This window comes from Ornithodoros turicata, unplaced genomic scaffold (genome assembly GCF_037126465.1).
Source record: "Ornithodoros turicata isolate Travis unplaced genomic scaffold, ASM3712646v1 Chromosome76, whole genome shotgun sequence".
Classification (NCBI taxonomy): domain Eukaryota; kingdom Metazoa; phylum Arthropoda; class Arachnida; order Ixodida; family Argasidae; genus Ornithodoros; species Ornithodoros turicata.
This window is the reverse complement of record NW_026999391.1, coordinates 623028-641219: the sequence shown is the minus strand read 5'-3', so window position 1 is coordinate 641219 and position 18192 is coordinate 623028. Positions and strand designations below refer to the sequence as shown.

General features: G+C 46.1%; 1 protein-coding gene across 2 annotated transcripts; it reads right to left on the bottom strand.

The window, feature by feature from the left end:
* Positions 1–967: 967 nt before the first annotated feature.
* LOC135374559 (uncharacterized) lies at positions 968–16555 on the bottom strand (the record flags this gene model as incomplete). Of its 2 annotated transcripts, none has more annotated exon segments than XM_064607499.1 (5): positions 968–1113; positions 1185–1321; positions 4862–5017; positions 5425–5596; positions 16444–16555. In XM_064607499.1, coding segments are annotated over 5 exon segments (627 nt in total), but the record flags the coding sequence as incomplete, so codon positions are not given.
* Between the last annotated feature and the right edge of the window lie 1637 nt (positions 16556–18192).

Below are 18192 nucleotides of genomic sequence, written 5' to 3'. Positions count from 1 at the left end.
CCAATGCGTGCACATCGAAGAAAGACGAACGTTTGGATTACTGCCACTACAGTGAGTGGAGTGTACGTAGACTAAATCATGCGTTTGGTTATGCACGCTCTCGTCCAAACTGGACGCAACTGGTCGAAACACGTCGTCAATGGGCGGACGGTGTGCTTTAGGTCTTTCTCGGTACAACAGAAGGCATGCCCAAGTACGCGATTCAAAACGAATCGGTCACAGTGAGGAATAGAAAACAGTGCCTTGGCGGCGCTCATTCATGGGAACGGCGTGATGCGACGATGTACTCGTCAGCGTACAAACATTGAGCTCGCATGGAAATAGCGCACTTGACCTGGCGTGGCTTTCCCATTTACAAGACTGTGCTGTGTTGTATGTGCTGAGCGTGACACTGTTGCAACAACTGACAGTGTCTGACTCTACTGTTCAGGAAGCGTGACGGAGTGTGACTTACAACACACGTGAACACAAGCTTTAACCAACACACGGTAATGAAATTGAAAGTCAAATAGTCAAACCTATTCTACCAACGATCTATGATGGAGCAAAACCATAGCAGCTGCACACAACGGCTGCCTAACGGAGGTTACCCCTTGACCAACGATACTCCCCCCTTCAACTCCTACACTTTGTCCCCCAGTCCACAGATACTCAGGAAAATGCTAACGAATAATATGAAACTGACAAAGCCTATAACTCGTAATGTATACCATACAACAATAAACAGCAATCATAGTAAAAATTAGACACATGAGACCCCCAGTACGGATGGAGGACAGCATGAAGCAACTGAGTCACTTAGGACAAGCATCAACCAGAGACGATAAGGCCGTCTTGATTTCGGGTTCTATATAATACTTCCTCACAGACGACTGGGAAGATAGTTGGCGACATGGTGGAGCTATTGACTACATATAGCCCCCACAATTTTATGATTCCATCCAATGCAACTTTTACGTAGACTTACCTTGATGTACGCTCTTACGTTCGCCACTTTGTTCATGACGAAGAGAAACGTAGTATCGCCTTCATGGAGATGACTTGCTCGGATCATGTCATAGTACTGTGCGGGGCTGCGGTAGTAAGTAGGATTTGTCGATCTCTTGGTATCTCCTGCACAGGGAGCTCGGTCAGGCCCAACGAAAGAACATACAGGACTGATTTTATTTATGTTTTGCTACTACCTGAAGGCTTGTAGCATGACTCCCTCAGGAATACTTGGCCGTCGTCCTTGAGCCAGCCTAGGATCTTTTCGAAGAGCTGCTTGCATTCCTGGTCGTTGAGGTACATGCATAACCAGTTGCTGAATACAATGTCGAAGCTGAAACAGTCGAAGTTCTGAATTATTAAGAGAACTTTAGACACCCCTGAACTGATCGATGCTGTTTGTTTCACGAAGCTTCTCAACTTTGGGTCATTCTCCGGATGATCGTTAGTATCTACAACCGACTTCAGGGTCAAGTGTTCAAGCTGGGAATAGCGGACTGTAAAAATACTCGCGTGGCTCGATGACGGGACTGCCACAAGAGACAACCTGGCAGGCAGCTGCATGCTTTACGTCACTCGACAATTCGTATGAGGAAACTGTGACTGTATGTCCATTCCAGGAAGACGATGATGGCGGACTAAGAAGACGACGACGCCATGGGCACAACGGCAGAAGGCACTGCACATACCGTGTATTCACACAGCGACATTTCACCAGAAGCGGAAGATGCGAAAAGCGTCATTGCTTTCTGCTGTCACGTGAACGCGAGCGCTCAAACATGTGCACTTCACGTACACTACAAACGGTGGGGGAATATCCTGCTACGCAACCACAAGATATTCCGTAGCAGACGACAGGAAAACACGCTAACGGTGTCGTCTGCTAAGTGTCGTCTGCTAAATGCGCAGTTCGCCACCCCCGATATTCCGCGCCGTATGAATGCTCACACAACACGGGACGGAACTTCGTCTCTGTAAGCAGTGTTTTTGCTTTTTTCTTCAGTTAGAATATTCCGCGAGGATGTCGCTCGTGTGAATACACGGATACTGCACGGTCGAAACCACAAGGACGAATACAGGGGATGTGGCCAGCTCCCGTGGCCTTGTGGCTATGATGATCGTATTGCACGCCGACACTGCGAGGTGATACGAATTCAAATCCAGGCGCCAGCTGTGCTTGTCTCGACGTTTTCCCTCTAAGACAAATGTCGGCACAGTTCCCTGTCAAGTCGGCCCTGGACGCGCAGTCGTCCCCTGCGATAGTCGTGATGTTGCCGCCCCTGAACGTGGTCGAATGCTTCAAGCAGTTCCATAGCCAACTCCGCCACCAGCGTGTGTGTGTGTGTGTGTGTGTATGCAGATGAAGTAACGTGACTGGTACGATTTGCGGGCCCCAGTTGAAATTGTGCTTTTTGTGTCGAATACCTCTACCAGGTACGCATTCAGCACGCATGCAGCACACCAATATTGACCCAATATTGTTCCAATGTAGGCTGGCAGGTTCGCCAATATCGGCTCCATATAGGTTGCCAATATTGGTCCCACATGAAAAGCACAACCGGGCTCCCCATTGGACCAATATGGGCTGCATATATTGGCAAGCCCACTTTGGTGGTATTGTGCTTATTCTTCTGTGATAATGCTGATGATGAGTCCGCGTAATAATAATGAATTATCGGGTGTAATATTAACCACTAGAAGTAATAATATTCAATTCGTCTTTTCATTTCTTTTTTCGTTGAGATTTTCGAACTGAACCTTGTTCCACATATTACAAAAACAACACTGCCTCACTCTAGAAACGAAGAACAGGTACAGTGCCCGTCTTCCTCAAGGATCCAAGTAATCCAACAGAACTACCCTCCGACCTCACACCTTTCATCAGAATCCTTCATTAGGATCGCAATACTATATGACCCAAAGCTTACAACCCGTTCCTAGAGTACAAAGCAGCAAAACATTTTCGTGATGGTGATGACATACTATTCAGCAACCTAGCACTGCATCCCCAGTAACTTCAAGGCACCTAGCGTTACAGAACAGATATCCCTTTCTATCGGACATTGCAGGTTTTACTTGACCTGCTTCCATTGTCATTATAGACTATAACCACCGATATTTTCGCTCTAATGAAACGGCAAATCCCAATGCCACGCATGCGCAATACGATTGGTAGGACGCACGATTTCGCTGAAACGACCACGCGTTCTGAGTCGTTTCGTTTTATTCCCTACACTGTTAGAAGAAAAGGTATAGAAGAGGTATAACGAAGGTATAAACCAGGACTAAACTACCATATTTATACGTCATCACAAACGTCTATACCCCGTTTAAACCATCTGGGAGGTATAAATCGCCGAGGCTATACCTTCCACGCGGGTTGAGGGTATAATAACGTACTTCGCTCTTGCGTTTATACCTTCGGTATTTTGTATACCTTTAGATATGAACCTGTAGTAACCACATTGATTTGTGGTGGAAACAGTACCATCTCAGCTAAGCAGTAATTTAATTAGGAAACACAGTCAGTAGTACAGTTGCATCGTAATTAATAGGGGGAATGGTTTATAGCAGCATGCAATTTGTTCCTGAAATGACCAAATCTACGCGTCCTCACTCATACAGTTGCTCGCCGGGCGAAGGCGCCCCGCATTTTGCGAAGCCACGATGTATTATACCAGTATCTGTTCTCCACCAAATCCTCCCACGTTGCATCCTGCGTGGCGAGTAATCTGCATGAGCACTTCTCTACATTTTACACCTGCACTTTGTGAATATGAGTTTGTGGGTACGTTTGTGTGCGTGCGTGTGTGTCCAGATATTTTCTTTCTTTTCCTTCTCGCGGTAGTTGTTATTATTAAAGCACTTGTCGCTCAATATTATTTTGTTCTAATTTTTTTACGAGCTAGATCAGGAAAATGCCACTCTTATATAATGCTGAAATAAATCGAATATTCCACTTTTCGAAGATTACACCCCGGGTTTGAAAATACACCTTCAAGGGGATATATGTTTATACAATGAGGTGCAAATAATATACCTTCGGGAAGGTAAAAAGTCACTATACCTCCAAGGAGGTATAGTGTTTATACCTCAAAAGGTATGCGCCCTGGGACAAACCGTTTATACCCTAAAAGGTATAAATATTTCTAACAGTGTAGCTACGACCGATTGGCATCGCGAAGCAAGATGACGGCTGCTGTGTGCACCAGCTGCAAAAGCCAAGTTACACTTGATGTTACAGTGGGATTGCCAGATGTTGGGTTAGAACACATCTTCAAGATAGGGCACGCTCAGATCTAGCCCTGCGAACGAGGCTTAGACGGAAATGCAGCTGGTGCAGCGACGGTTGTTTCGCCTGACTCAAGGCTTCTGCAATGGTGCAGCGACCTAACCGACGGCGTCGCCGTTCGTCAGCATACGTAACCTAACCTCACATGGAAATTTACGAATAACAGCGTAATTCATTACAAGCGTATGCGCGACTTCCGGTTGACCTCGTTCCCAGGGTCAAGATGGCGACTTGCCCTATCTTGAATATGTGTGATTTCCCAGATGTAGGCTCTTTCGAACAATATGTATCTTCTGTGGGAAGTTGTTGGATGTCACAACATCCAACGTGCCATCCAAACAACGTGCCCTACCGTTTGGACGTCGTCACCTAAATGGTAGGGCATTTGGTAAAAGTACCCAACACGGGTTCGTCCCATTTTCAGCCAATATTTGGTGCATACGTGCAATATGGGACCCATATTCCCGACATTTTTCCAATATCGCCCCAATACTATTATCTGTTGCCTGGGCAGAGGTAGTCATCAGATATTTCAATGGCCTCCAGATATATTAGCCGATAAATACTTTATTGGTCGCTTACCGTTTCGCGGGGAGCTCCAGCACCACAACATCCGCTTGATGGAACTCGATGTTGGGCATATGGCCGTTCCTCTGTCGGTTATGTTCCACATACGACGCCATGAAGTCAACAGCTGTTACGTGACCGGCCCTGGCAGCCAGTTTCCCCGTGAACCTCCTGTGGTGAAATTGCACCGTCGTAAATTGTTTCGCCTCGATATGGTCCATTTGTGCGTTAACTTCATGGGAGATATTCATCGACATGTGTACATCAATGCTGCGTACACAATAATGTCCTAAAGAAGAGGTGAAAGCTCCCTCTATATTATTGTTAGTTTTATTAATATCGATCGTGGAATATCGTACGCCAGAAATGTGGGCAATATTTATGCTGTACCTAAAGAGTACTCGAATGACAGTCTCGTGCTCTACCTTAAAGACGCAGGGATTATATCTGCAAGGCGACAGGTTCGGCATTCCATGACAGAAGATGGCGGTGATGTGTTCACTCCAATTTTTTGAAACAGGAATGATTTCGAAATTTTTGGGCAGCCGATAATCTATGTTTTGTCCCACATGGCTTACCCTATTCCTGCTCCAAGTTCGAGGACGCTTTTTCCCGTGATGTCTGGCAAGAAGGAAAGGATCTCGGAGTTTTCGTCTTCGTTGAGGATGTGGGCCCTGGGGTCCAGCATCATGCTCTCCATGGACGGGTTGAAATATTCCCAGTACCGGTGCATCGTCTCACGTGTGTCCGCTTCTGGACAAGAGGGTAGACTTGTTCCCATAACAGGTTACAAGTATACTTGCGTAATCTATTACGTTTTGAGTAATTTTGCGACAGATTGATTGGTTTCGCGAGCAAGTGATTTTTCGAGTAGTCTGATTGCAATTTTGGGTAATCTATTTGCGTTTTGCGTGACCTGTTCATCGTCTTGTAATAAAGTTGTTGTTTGCTGCATGACCTGTAGGTGGGGCATGTAAACTGAAACACGGCGGAGGTATCCAGGTTCTCGCTCGGTTTCGATTTTGAGATTTCTGAACTGTGACGTTGATTCTCGATGCGTTGAAGGCGAACTAGTATTAAACGCTTCTAATATACTTCTGGCAGGCGTAATCGAGTTGTCCAAAGAGAAGGCTATATAGTTGTCGCGTATTATTTGCGAAGTTCCGGCGTGTTTGATCGGCCACACTTCGTGAAGATGGACTTCAGACCGAAATAGCGAGCAGTGAGTGTCCGGAACTGCAGGAATGTCAGACATGCAAGCACGCGACCACTGTGTTGCTGCTCTTTACAGGTCAGATACACTCTAAGAAAAAAAGGAGTACTTTTACTCCTTTTGGGGACTAAATGCATTGCTGCAAAAAATAGTCCCTTTCGGGAGTAAATGCACGAGAGTAAATGAATGTCACAGAGTGGAGACTGCATTTCACGCGCTGTTGTAAGAGTCTCAAGTACATAATTCGTGTGCATGCATGAAAATACTTTGAAGCAAACCGTCAACCGTGATATATCGAGTGATATAAAATCTTGCGCCATACATAGGGCACAATTTGCGAAGAAAGATGCGCTAACTGTTTCTTACTCTCTGTGGCTGGAAAATTGCTACGTTGGCTGAGTTGCATAGCCTTATGTCCTTCAAATTGACCAAGGGCACATATTTACGTAGACTGTTGCATTCAGGAGACCATTCGCGAAGTTCAGTGACAATTTCCAGCCCTGGGGAGTATATGTCGGGACTAAATGTCGGGTTAGGGGACTAAAATGGGGAGTATTTGCAGACTAGGGGAGTAAAAGCTGCAATTACTCCCCGTTTTACTCCTTTTTTTTCTTAGAGTGTATAGGTGTGCCGAGTGTACGAATCTAGTTTAGCATTTACAGGGTAATGTTGCCACACCCGTGTAGCACTGGTGCGTATATTTTTAGGAAACCTTAACGGAACGTCGCATTCTTTCTGCGTTCTTTCCCCGAGTGATTTGACGCGCTGATTTAAATGTACATTTAGAAAACTGGCTTGGTATACTTTTTGGCGCTATCCCTTTCGTTTTCTTACACATAATGGCTACTCAACTTTGAAGCACATCTGTTCTATTTTGTCCAGGCAAGGTTTTGCTGCCCTTCCTGACGTGAAGTGCACAGATCTTGAGTGTAATTGAGAAAAAAAGTTACTGAGATATGGAGACAGTACCGCTGCTAGAGTTCTGCTACACACGCACAGTCATTGCAGATGTAATAGGTTTGCCAATCAGCTCAGCAACCCACACGAAAAGCAGCAACTTCTGTGCAAGTGAATGCAGGGTTGGCCCAGTGAACCTGGTTCGGCTAGTTCATTGTGCCACCGCTGTGCGGTTTCGATTTGGCAGAAAACGCGAATTTACTGAGTAGTTGATTACTTCTCGACCAAAAGGTTCATTCACACAGACAAAACCAACCCATCTCTGTCTTTCCTATCTGCTGGTATTTTGCAACAATAAGGGGATCTCATTCCTCGAGAATTTCGCATGTGCATTTTCAGTGCCCAAAGACACTTTCCTCTCTTCCTACCGCAGCCTACTGTACGTACAGTAGGCAGTATTGTACGCAACGCCGTCACGCCTGTAGTCGCGCTACTTTTGAATGCGATGGCACTTATGAGTGAACCAGTTTGTGTCAAGCGGTGTATGTAACCGGTGGTGGTGGTGGTGGTGATGGTGAAAGGGCTCGCCGTTGTCGGCCTCACACAGGCGGGCAACGTCACGACTGACGCCCCCGGAGAATGTGCGTCCTGGGCCGACTTCTATGGGAACTGTGCCGACATATGACTGGGGTATGTAACCACATAACGTGGGAGTATGTATGGGCGAATCATTACTTACTTTTTGTGTCCTGGGTGTTGCTTTGCCGATTGATTTAGTTATCTGACAATTAAGTGATGAGCAATTAGCAATGTTTTATATAATTAGTAACGAATTATTAAAATGAGGCATGCAAAGAATTACCCAATTAGCTAAATCATGAACTAATTAGTAGCTAATTAATTACATAATTCCACGTTCCCCTCGTTTTATGAACCCTGGATTTCTGAACAGTGAACACGTTTTGTGTATACGAATTGGAAAACCCTAGCCTATTTGACAAAATGGCGTACATGCAGCGAAGCTGGTGTATGAACTCCATAATGTAAAAGCCTGAGTTTGGGAACACAGAGGGAGAACACGTTTGGGACTCAGGCTCTTACATTAGTGAGCCCAGGACTTTTTAACCTCGATTGGTGAACAGGTTATGTCCGGTCACCAAAAGGTCAGAAAAAGAGGTCGTCGTCAGACGTGAGCTGTTTTGAAAGTTGATACTGCTGGGGGATTACTGTACGAGGAAACGTTAGTCATCCTTGGCGTAACGAATTGATACAAAAACAGCGGTCATTAGGCGTTTGGATTCCGAAATGAACAAGTCTGGAGCAGCGAAGCGGAAGCGCTCGGCCCTTATCGCCGGGGTGAAGAAGACGGTGATAGAACACAGGAATGAGGCTCGTGCAGATGACGTCACGCGCACCCTTTGAGCGCCTTTGAGCCACGTGACTCGGGAAAACATGGGGATGCGTTACAAGCGTCATACTGCGGGCCGAATGAGCCAACAGCGTGTGTTTTTACAATATAGGTTCGTAATTGAATGCGCACTGCAACAACTCACGGCATGCCCTGCTACAATAACTCTGGTGCGGCAATATGTTTTCCCGAGTCACGTGACCAAACGTGACGTATCATCGTCTTCTTCACCCCGGCGATAAGGGCCGAGCGCTTGCGCTTCGCTGCTCCAGACTTGTCCGTTCGGCACCACATTGAAGCTCGGTGTGGATATATCGTCATGGAGCTGGCTCGAAAGCGTATGGAAATTGGCCCAGATCCGCCCGCTCTATGTTTGTATATTGACTCAGAGTCACCTCCGAGACAGCTCGCTTCGCTCGGAGCTTGGAGGGCGAGCTCGCAGACCCTTCCCAGAATTCACGAGCTAGAAGATGGCGGCTATTTTGAAATTTTGAAATGGTTTTCATCCAGACCGTCTAGACCTCCCTACCACCCGAACCAGGTTGGGGAATTAGTTATAAATGCTCACATTTTTCCCTGGGTGCAAAAAATTTAAAAATCACGGGGAATGAAACATGACGAACAACTTTATGCAACACAGATAGGTAGAAATCCAGCGAACCGGTAGAATGTAGGAAGGAGTTGCCTCAGGACAGAAGCCGCCGATATTTCGAACAGAGACTGTTCTTCTCCTCGGCGGCTTCTGTCCTGAGGCAACTCCTTCCTTTATGCAACACAGGCTTTCATACAGGGTTTGCAGCCCGTACGTCCACCGAATGTGATGCAGCACAAGGTCGAGACGAACGAACGATATATATCGAATATAATAGACCAGTCGTGTTGCCAACTGTAGGATGGGACAAGCGAAAGCTTGCCCGCATCACATTTCAAAAATAGTACTGCCCTCGCCCATTAGACCATCGAGACCTAGTAAACCATTTTCGAAAAGCAAGCGCCACCTGTGACACGCAAGGGCTCACAGGAACTTCAAGTGCCTTAAAGCATTACGAGAGTGCCAGAGTCGGAGGTAGATGAAGAACAACAACATTCCCCAGTATGCGCACGTCAGCCGGGGTAAACCATAACCGAAGCAGACGACAGAGCAGTATCCCTCAAGGTTCCCATGCTGCTTTGCGCCGCGCGCTTGGTGGCACGCGCATCTTTTTAATGTAATCTATTCATCTTCCTCGCACTACGCACAACATGTAATGGAACGGGGAGGAATGGAGGAACAAAGGAATGGAGGGAACGGTGAACAAAAGTAAAAAAAGGAAGGAACACAGAATCAGAAAAACTGAGAGAAGTGAAACCTTCGAGCCAGTAACATATATGGGAAGAGACTGCGAACGGACGAGTGAGGAAAAATGACTACACAATTAAGCTGGGGCATGTGATTAGAACGGCTGGAGAGAATCAGGTTCAGTGCGAGAATCTGTTTCTGTGTCTGTGGGACGCATGGAGTTGGACAGTGCGACGCATAAGCAGTTCCCTACGTTGAGCACCAACAGGAAGCAGACGACACAGCAGTGAGCCTGTTTCACGACGTCTGAGGGCATTCCGAACCGTATTCTGCAGCGCCATTTGTGGTCGCGTAGCCGGAGGGATTTCCGTACATAGGCATGTGCCACTTACACTGCGGCCCTGAGAAATCGTGGCGCAAGGTTTTCCACAAAAGAGACGACGTCCCCGCTGCGGCGGGAAGGCAGGGAACACGCCGGACACGACCGTCTAGTAAGACCGCTCTACACTAGAGGAAGGCAGCTGGCGCTGCGGTCGCCCGCAGGAACATTAGTGCAACAGACACCACCACTCAGGTCCAAGACCGAACTGAAATCCTTCCTCGGCCTCCTGTGGTTTTAAGATCGCTTCCTCAGAAGCCGAGCAGATATAGCACGCGATTTATATGAACTCCTGAAAGCAGGCAAGAAATGACAATGGCTTGCAAGGCACCAGTCGGCGTTCGAAGACCATAAGTTGGTCAAGGAGTGTACTGTGCTCGCACACTACGACGTCTCGAAGCCATGAGTAATCGAATGCGACGCCTCGCCGTACAGATTAGGTGCTGTACTGGATCAAGTTGGCAACGGCAAGTGGGAAGTGCCCATTGCCTTCGCATCACGCACGTTGGGGCCGACAGAATAAAACTAGACCAGACTAGGTCGGGGAGGTCTAGCCGTGGTTTTTGCTGTAGAAGAATTTAATCAGTACGTCACCGGAAGGAATTTCAGCATCTACATTGACCAATGACCACTGCTTGGCATAATGGTACGTCAGAAGCCGATGCCTCACATGTCACCAAGGATGACACGCTGGTGTCTGAAATTGGGGTCGTATGACTACGAGCTCATCTACCGCAAGGAGTCTGTTAACCAAAATGCAGGCGTCTTAAGCCGGTTGCCGTTACCATACAGGAAAAACGAACCGTACGGCCCGGGAGTCTTACTGCTGCTGGACACTCTAGAAGGACCTATTTTCACGACTTCACTTCTGGAGACCATGGTACAGCAAGATACAATGCTGTCAAAAGTTCACATAGCTTGCGAACCGGTGACCTTCTCAAGTTACGGGGACAAGTCTTCAAGCAATATAAGTGGTGTGTTCGGGAACTGGCTACGCAAGCTGGTTGTGTGACCAGAGTTACAAGGGCCGTTATACCCCGGCTGCCCGACGGCGAGCCTTGAGGCTTGTGCATTCGGGAGACAGGGGTATTGTAACGATGAAGGCTTGCTCTCGCAGCTACATGTGGTGGCCGGGAATTGATGGTGACATCGAGCAACTCGCCCGTAGCTGCTCCAAATGTCAGGTGGATCACCGTTCTCCACCTGGGGCTCCGCCACCACAGTGGACAAGACCAGAGGAACCGTGGAAGACAAGGCACATTGACTTCATCGAACCAGGCAACAGCCGAACCTATTGGTGGTTGACGCGTATACCAAATTGCTGGAAGTCAGGAAGAACTACGGCCGCGGCCGTGGTTGAACAGCACCGACATATCTCTGCGACGTTCGGAATCCCACATAAAGTCATTTCGGATAATGGCTCTGCATTCATATTGGTGGAAACCAAACGCTCCTTCGAAGCAAATGGCATCGAACATCGCACAAGTGCCCCACACACTAAATTTCAAAACACCCGTTTTGGTGTAATTCGGCGGTATCATAACTGACTCCCTTTTTGGTGTATATCAACACCCTTTGGAAAAGCTACACCCCTCAGAAAAGGTGTATTCCTTACACCCAAATTGGTGTATTTCAACGGTATCATAACTGACTCCCTTTTTGGTGTAATCCTACACCCAGTGGAATCTGTACACCCTCCTGGAAAGGGTGTAAATGGAGTGCACCATGTGTCGTATATGATACACGGCGAAATGAAGTCCGCGAACGCGTTTGAGGAATGTCTGAAGATGCCATGGCTGGGCTTTGGAATTCCAGCAATCTAATTCCAGCAACCACTGTAAGCCAAACTGATACAGATAAATAAATGATACGGATGATACAGATGAATACATATAAATAAATAAAATAAAACATAATAAAAATAAAATTAATAAATACAGATATTAGTACAAATTTTGTTCACTTGAACATACAGTTCTTCATGGTTTCGTGTTTGTTAGTGCAGTCTGTACCCTTGCATTCGTTATGCAAATGCTCTCTTCCTCTGTTCTGTGAACACACAACTTTTTGCTCTGCCAATCCTTTATCGTAATTCTTTTTTGCTGAATATGCACTGCACTTGGTTACCGCATTGTATTGGGCTGACATCTGACATAATGTCCACAAAAACATTTGGCAGGACAAGTATTTTTTACTTTATGGTATTAGTGAATGATGAAGTCATGTCGTAAATATTAGGTACTGACAGCACAACAAGGTAATTCGTTATTCGCCACATATCCATTCATTGCCTTTTCTTAAGAAAATGTCAAACTGGAACACGTGTTTCACCCACTGTGGATATCCCCCAAATAAAAGTCTCATTAGTATATATGTTGTTCATTTACACCATATTTACACCAAAATGTGATAACACGTTGGAAAGAGGGTGTTTCGAAACACTAACACCCCATTAACACCACTTCTGGTGACTGTTTTTTAATAGAAGGTGTAATAGGGGAGTATATGCAATGTTACACCCCAATTACACCTCAAACACACCAAAAAAGGTGTTCTGAAATTTACAGTGCATATAACTCAGCCACCAACGGCCAAGTAGTATACTTGATACGTATACTTGACATATTTTTTCGCCACCATATCCGCTCATACTGAATATTATTCAACACACGCCTCGCTTAGAACAACGTTAACGATCAATGATAATCATTCGCCGACATTTCTGGGTGAGTCGCACTGATGCTGTTGACGTTACAGTTACTGTTAAAAGTTAAAGCAGCATAATCTCAACAGCAGTGATGGCCAGTAGTTAACTACATGTAGTTAAACTACCTCATTGTAGTTAAAAAGTAGTTATCAACTACTTGCAGAAATGTAGTGGCAACTACTAGTTAAACTACTACCTTAAGTAGTCAACTACAGTAGTTAGGTTACTGAAGACGCCAACTACTTCCGATTTTGTCGCAATCTTTACGGCACGATTGTGCTTCTGACTTTTACCTTGTGCTACTTCTTTAATGAGAACGGAGGTGCAGAGCAATTGTGTCGTGCATGTGTACTAAATCTTCACTTTTAATGTCACTTCACTTCACTGTCTAGTGAAGCCTCATTTGCTGTGAAATAATTCTGCAACTTAGTTTATCGCGTAGGCACAGAAAGAATCTCGCCGCAAGCTTTCTATTTGACGATCGTAGGAATGGCTTGAGCCAAAGTTTATCATTGCTTGTGATTCATATTTAGGTGTCCAAGAACATTTCAAGGGATTGGTGTTGATGGACAACGTTAACTAGTTATAGATGTAGCTAAACTACATTGCAGTAGTTAAAGGAGTAGTTTTAACTACTCCCCTGAAAAGTAGTTGAACTACTAGTTAAGCTACTCAAACGCAAAGTAGTTAGTAATTATAGCTAAACTACTGTAGAAGTAGTTAGTGGCCATCACTGCTCAACAGACCCTGATGGAATATCTGTGCAACTAGTGAAACAAGTAATACCTCTCACTGTATCAATTATCGCCAGCAAAATCTATTTATTTTCATTTATATCAACATTTTGTTGGCCCCAAGGGAGTATTACATGGACGGAGCAAAAGAGGTAACGCGCGAAGGTGCAAGGAAGCAAAAATGAAGTACGACATGTGGCGATAGTGAATTAAAAAATAATTGAGCGACACAGACAGTGATAAGATTGCATCAGCTGGACTATCGTTTGAGAGCAGTGACAGAATCATTCGAAGTTGCAGCATTTATATTTTTCTTCACAGCAAGAATACTTGAATGTCTGGTTGTTAAGAGGAAACCGCTTAAAGGAGTTAGAATCAATGCTTCGTAGCTGTTTTGGAAGATCTGCTGCGAGACGCTTGTTTTTGTCCAACGTGCACGGGGTGCGTTGTTTACTACGCGACAGAAGTACTTGAATCGGTTGAATTGCCTTCTGTCTCATAATGTGGATAGTTCTGCTTTTGCATGCAGGTCGCTGTCTGAATTCCAGCACGCGCCGGTAGCGGCTAAAAACGAAGAGCTATGATTTTCTTTGTACACTTTCTAGTCTTCTCTTCTTGTGAGATGCTTCGTATAAAGGTATAGCAATCGATATTCTGCTAGTCGAACTTCAGAGGCAGCGTGTTTGGAGCATCCTCCGAAGGAAATAAAGTTGCTTTAATGCGTTAGATGCTGCTTGTTGGATATGTATAGTATGATGCGTACTATATGAATTCGAGCGTAAATCTGCGGAATGATGTGTCCTAAGTACTTATACTATAAACATTACGAACTTTCTTGCCAGCTAAATAATAATCAAGCCTGACTTGATCACGCCGACGAGTAACTCTTATGACAACTGACTTGTGAGGATTGAGATCCATTTGCCAGGAACTGCACCCATGCGGAATTTTGCAAAGTGTGTCATTTAAAATTCATCATCAAGGAACGATTTACCTCCTGTGCACTACATATATGTGCATTTCATACATTGCAGACCTTCCGACGAGAAGTGAGTGACAAAAGGACAATAGGACAATCCCGTTAACATCAAGCGCATCGATTAGTGCAACGTTGCGTGCACCGTGGAGCACACGACATGAATATGGTAGCTGTGGTTTTCGGCGATGTTCTATCATCGATCTGCCGCATACTGGCAATCGATTTTGTTAAAGGGGTTGCGAAACCATTTTGACACTTGTGAAAAAATAACGTTCTATTCATGAAAGAACTGATGTTCTGAGCTAGCGGATGTTCTGAGGCTGGAACAACATAGAAGCGACAAATACATACAAAGCCTCAATTTGCCTAAGAAATTAACGATGAAAGATGAAAGTCACTGAAAAGGTTAGCCAGCTGTAGGACTCGAACCCACATCTTCTGGATTGCCGCCTGCATCGATCCCGTCGTATGATTGTGTGTATGAGTGAGAAAAATGTAAGAGTGGAAGGAGGGGATGAGTGAGAGAGTGGTTGGTTTGTCTCTTCAAATGACGCACCATGGAAGTGGCTGAGAAGGCGTATTAGCTTAGCTCAATAGGTAGAGCCCTGGACCGGCAATCCAGAAGATGTGGCTTCGAGTCCTACAGCTGGCTTACCTCTTCTGTGACTTTCGTCTTTGAACGTTCTATTCATTGATTTATATCTGCTAAACATGTACGCCAAAACGCTATGTTTTTGCGATCCCGCGTTACTGAGCTCTTCGAAGGTCGCACGGTGGGCGGCCCCTCCGTCGCCCTCAACTCTTTACTTCCTCGCCCGTTTCTGGAGCGACGTCTTACCGTAGAGAAAGCTTTCCGTTTCTTTGGCGACGGAAGCGATTGAGCCGGCCACCACAGAACGGCCTTCGTTATGGTTACCTTCGGGTACTTTGGGCAAGCGTGCACCTCTGAAACATCACTTCCCGTCTGTCTGTCGACGCCTCTCTGCGCTGTTCGGCGCCATCGCCGGCGGTTGCTCGAAAATATCGCAGTATTAAAAACCCAATTGCTAAAAAAAAAGTTTAAATGAGGAATGTGGAATCCATGAACTACAACGTGTTAAACGGAGCCATACGTTTAGTGGGTCACATGTGGTTTATCAACCCCTTTTAGGTCTACCTGTTTGTACTCCTCGAGTCAATTCATAGACAGTAATCGCTCAGAAAATTGCGACGCAGTACGGACGTTTGTGAGAAACTATCTGAGGCGTACACTTTTTTATTCGGCAGGGTTCAGTGCACGTCGCACGAGGGCAGCACCTGTCGTACACTTCGTTTGCACTCCTTTACACTGCCCCTTACACTGTTTCACGAATCAAAGACAGCTAAGGTAAACGGACGGCAATGCTGGACCGAGACCGCCCGGAAAGTGCAAAGACGTACCACACATACCATGTGACTCCCGCTTGCCAATGAGGCGAGTCCGCCGGGAGAAATTGTGATGCGATGTTATTCTCCTGGCGATCTCTCCCGGTTGCCGTGAGAATGGACGCTGCCTAATTTTTTTTTTTTTTTTTGACGTAGCGACCCAAGGTACGTCGACCGTTGTCCGGCCAACCGTTGCCTTGTGCGTTGTCATCTTAATTTACTTCACGTAGTCGGCAGCATCACAAAGGTGATGGTATTCCACACCGAGACGGGAAGGTGACCCAGGTTCGAATCCGCGCGCCGGCTATACTGTCTAGATATTTTCCCTGGGTTTTCGTCATACACTTTAAGACAAAGGTAGGGCACAGGACGCATGTTCCCCCCTGCGGGTCGTAACGTTGTCCGCCTGAGTGTGGCCGACTACGCTAAGCAGTTCCATCAGCACCGCATCGCAAATCTGCGGCCGTGAATGGGGAACCGAAATCGGAATCGGGATCACTGGGAAACCGGAATCGGAGAAAAGATTTTCAAGCGCTAGTGCCTTTACAATACTACGTCACACATTCATATAGGCCCTAGTAAAATGTTCTTATTTACCTTCGCCAACCCCCATTGCGGCCGGTGTCGTGAGGTCCCGTCTAACTTGTCCAAGGAGTAAGCCGACACTGCTGCCCTGAGGTATGATCGTAATGTTATCGGTGCTTCGCAAAACATCTTTTTATCGGCCAGCGTCGGACGATACCGCTTTCTTTGTTCCCCGTCGTTCTCGGAATCACCTCAAATATTTATTCAGTTACCGAGAGGAACAATCAGTCAAGTAGCCTTTACTGTTGTTGCGGCTCTTGTGATATTCTGAAGAAGGACCGCCCTCACTTTGGTGGAATAAGCCAATACCTTTGTACCACTGGAGAGCGGCTCGTCCTGCTGACACCCCTCGCGTCAGTCGTGGGGTCCTCTAGGATTTTTTTCTTTTTCCAGGGGGGTGCAGGGTGGAATATTTGAGGTAGTGGTGCATCAACTGCGCCCGCAAGTACGTTGTCTTGGCTCAGAAAACCTACGTTTCCGGAAGTCAGGGGAGGAGGGGGATCCCAATCAAGGGAGGGGGCCAGCAAAAAAATTGGGGTCATTATTACAAATACGTCATGACAGCTTAATATCCCTGTCACACGGACACTTTCGATCCGCATTGAGCCAATGCTCCTCGAGCTCAATGCGGATCCGGCGCTGATACACGGACACGTTCGAGACGGATCGAACTCCGATCCTGCTTAACCCAATTCGTTAGACGGGATTGAGATTCTCAAGCCAGCTTGAAGACCGCCATTGGCATCAGCGAATTTGTAGTATTGAACAAAAACATTACATTAACTTGCAAATGTTCCTATACAAGCCCATGAAATTTCATGATTACGGTTTTAGTCTAGGTATGACGGGCGACTGCGTTTGCTAATTTGTTTAATCTCGACCACTACCGACACCACGCCCCCCTTAAAGGCTTAGTAAACCGCACCATACAGAAGCGGATGCGGTTATTCTCGACTTTTTGGAACATATTTGTCAATCCCAGCGTACTGACCCGGGGCTGTTAGCGCCGCCTGTCGACAAGCCAACCTTTCAATACGCATTGAGTTGCACCGTGTAGCAGCATCGCACACCGAACGCTCTTGAGAAACTCGATGCGGATTGGATTCAAACCGCATTGAAAGTGCCGTGTGACAGCGGTACAACGTATCATTACCGACATGTCACTATACATTTGGTGTAGATGGGTAGAAATCCAGCGAACCGGTAGAGATGTAGGAAGGGAGTTGCCTCAGGACAGAAGCCGCCGATATTTCGAACAGAGACTGTTCTTCTTCTGGCGCAGAAGAAGAACAGTCTCTGTTCGAAATATCGGCGGCTTCTGTCCTGAGGCAACTCCCTTCCTATACATTGGTGGAATGGCAAGACCCCCTGAATGGGGGCGCACAGACAAGAAGTTGGGGGGAAACATCTGAGGGTGCACAGTACGACACATACAGGGTGTCCACGCTAAGTGTGAACATATTTTTTAAAAATATATCAATCACCTTTTCCGAGTAGAAATCAATTGCAATATAGCATATGCTGAAGGGCACTCCCTAGGGAGGCATTAGCAGACTCCTAAGGCAATGTCTTAATTAACTTTCAATAATTAACTTTTTAATTATAAAAGCTACGAAGTTGCTCCAATGAGAACATCTGATCCCTTCGGTCACCAGATACCAAAGCCGTTTGCAGAACAAAAATCCGTTCGATAGATCGTCCGCAAAAAATTCGTGAAGGAACGCCATTTTTTTCTTTATTTTATTCATTGCGCATCTCTAG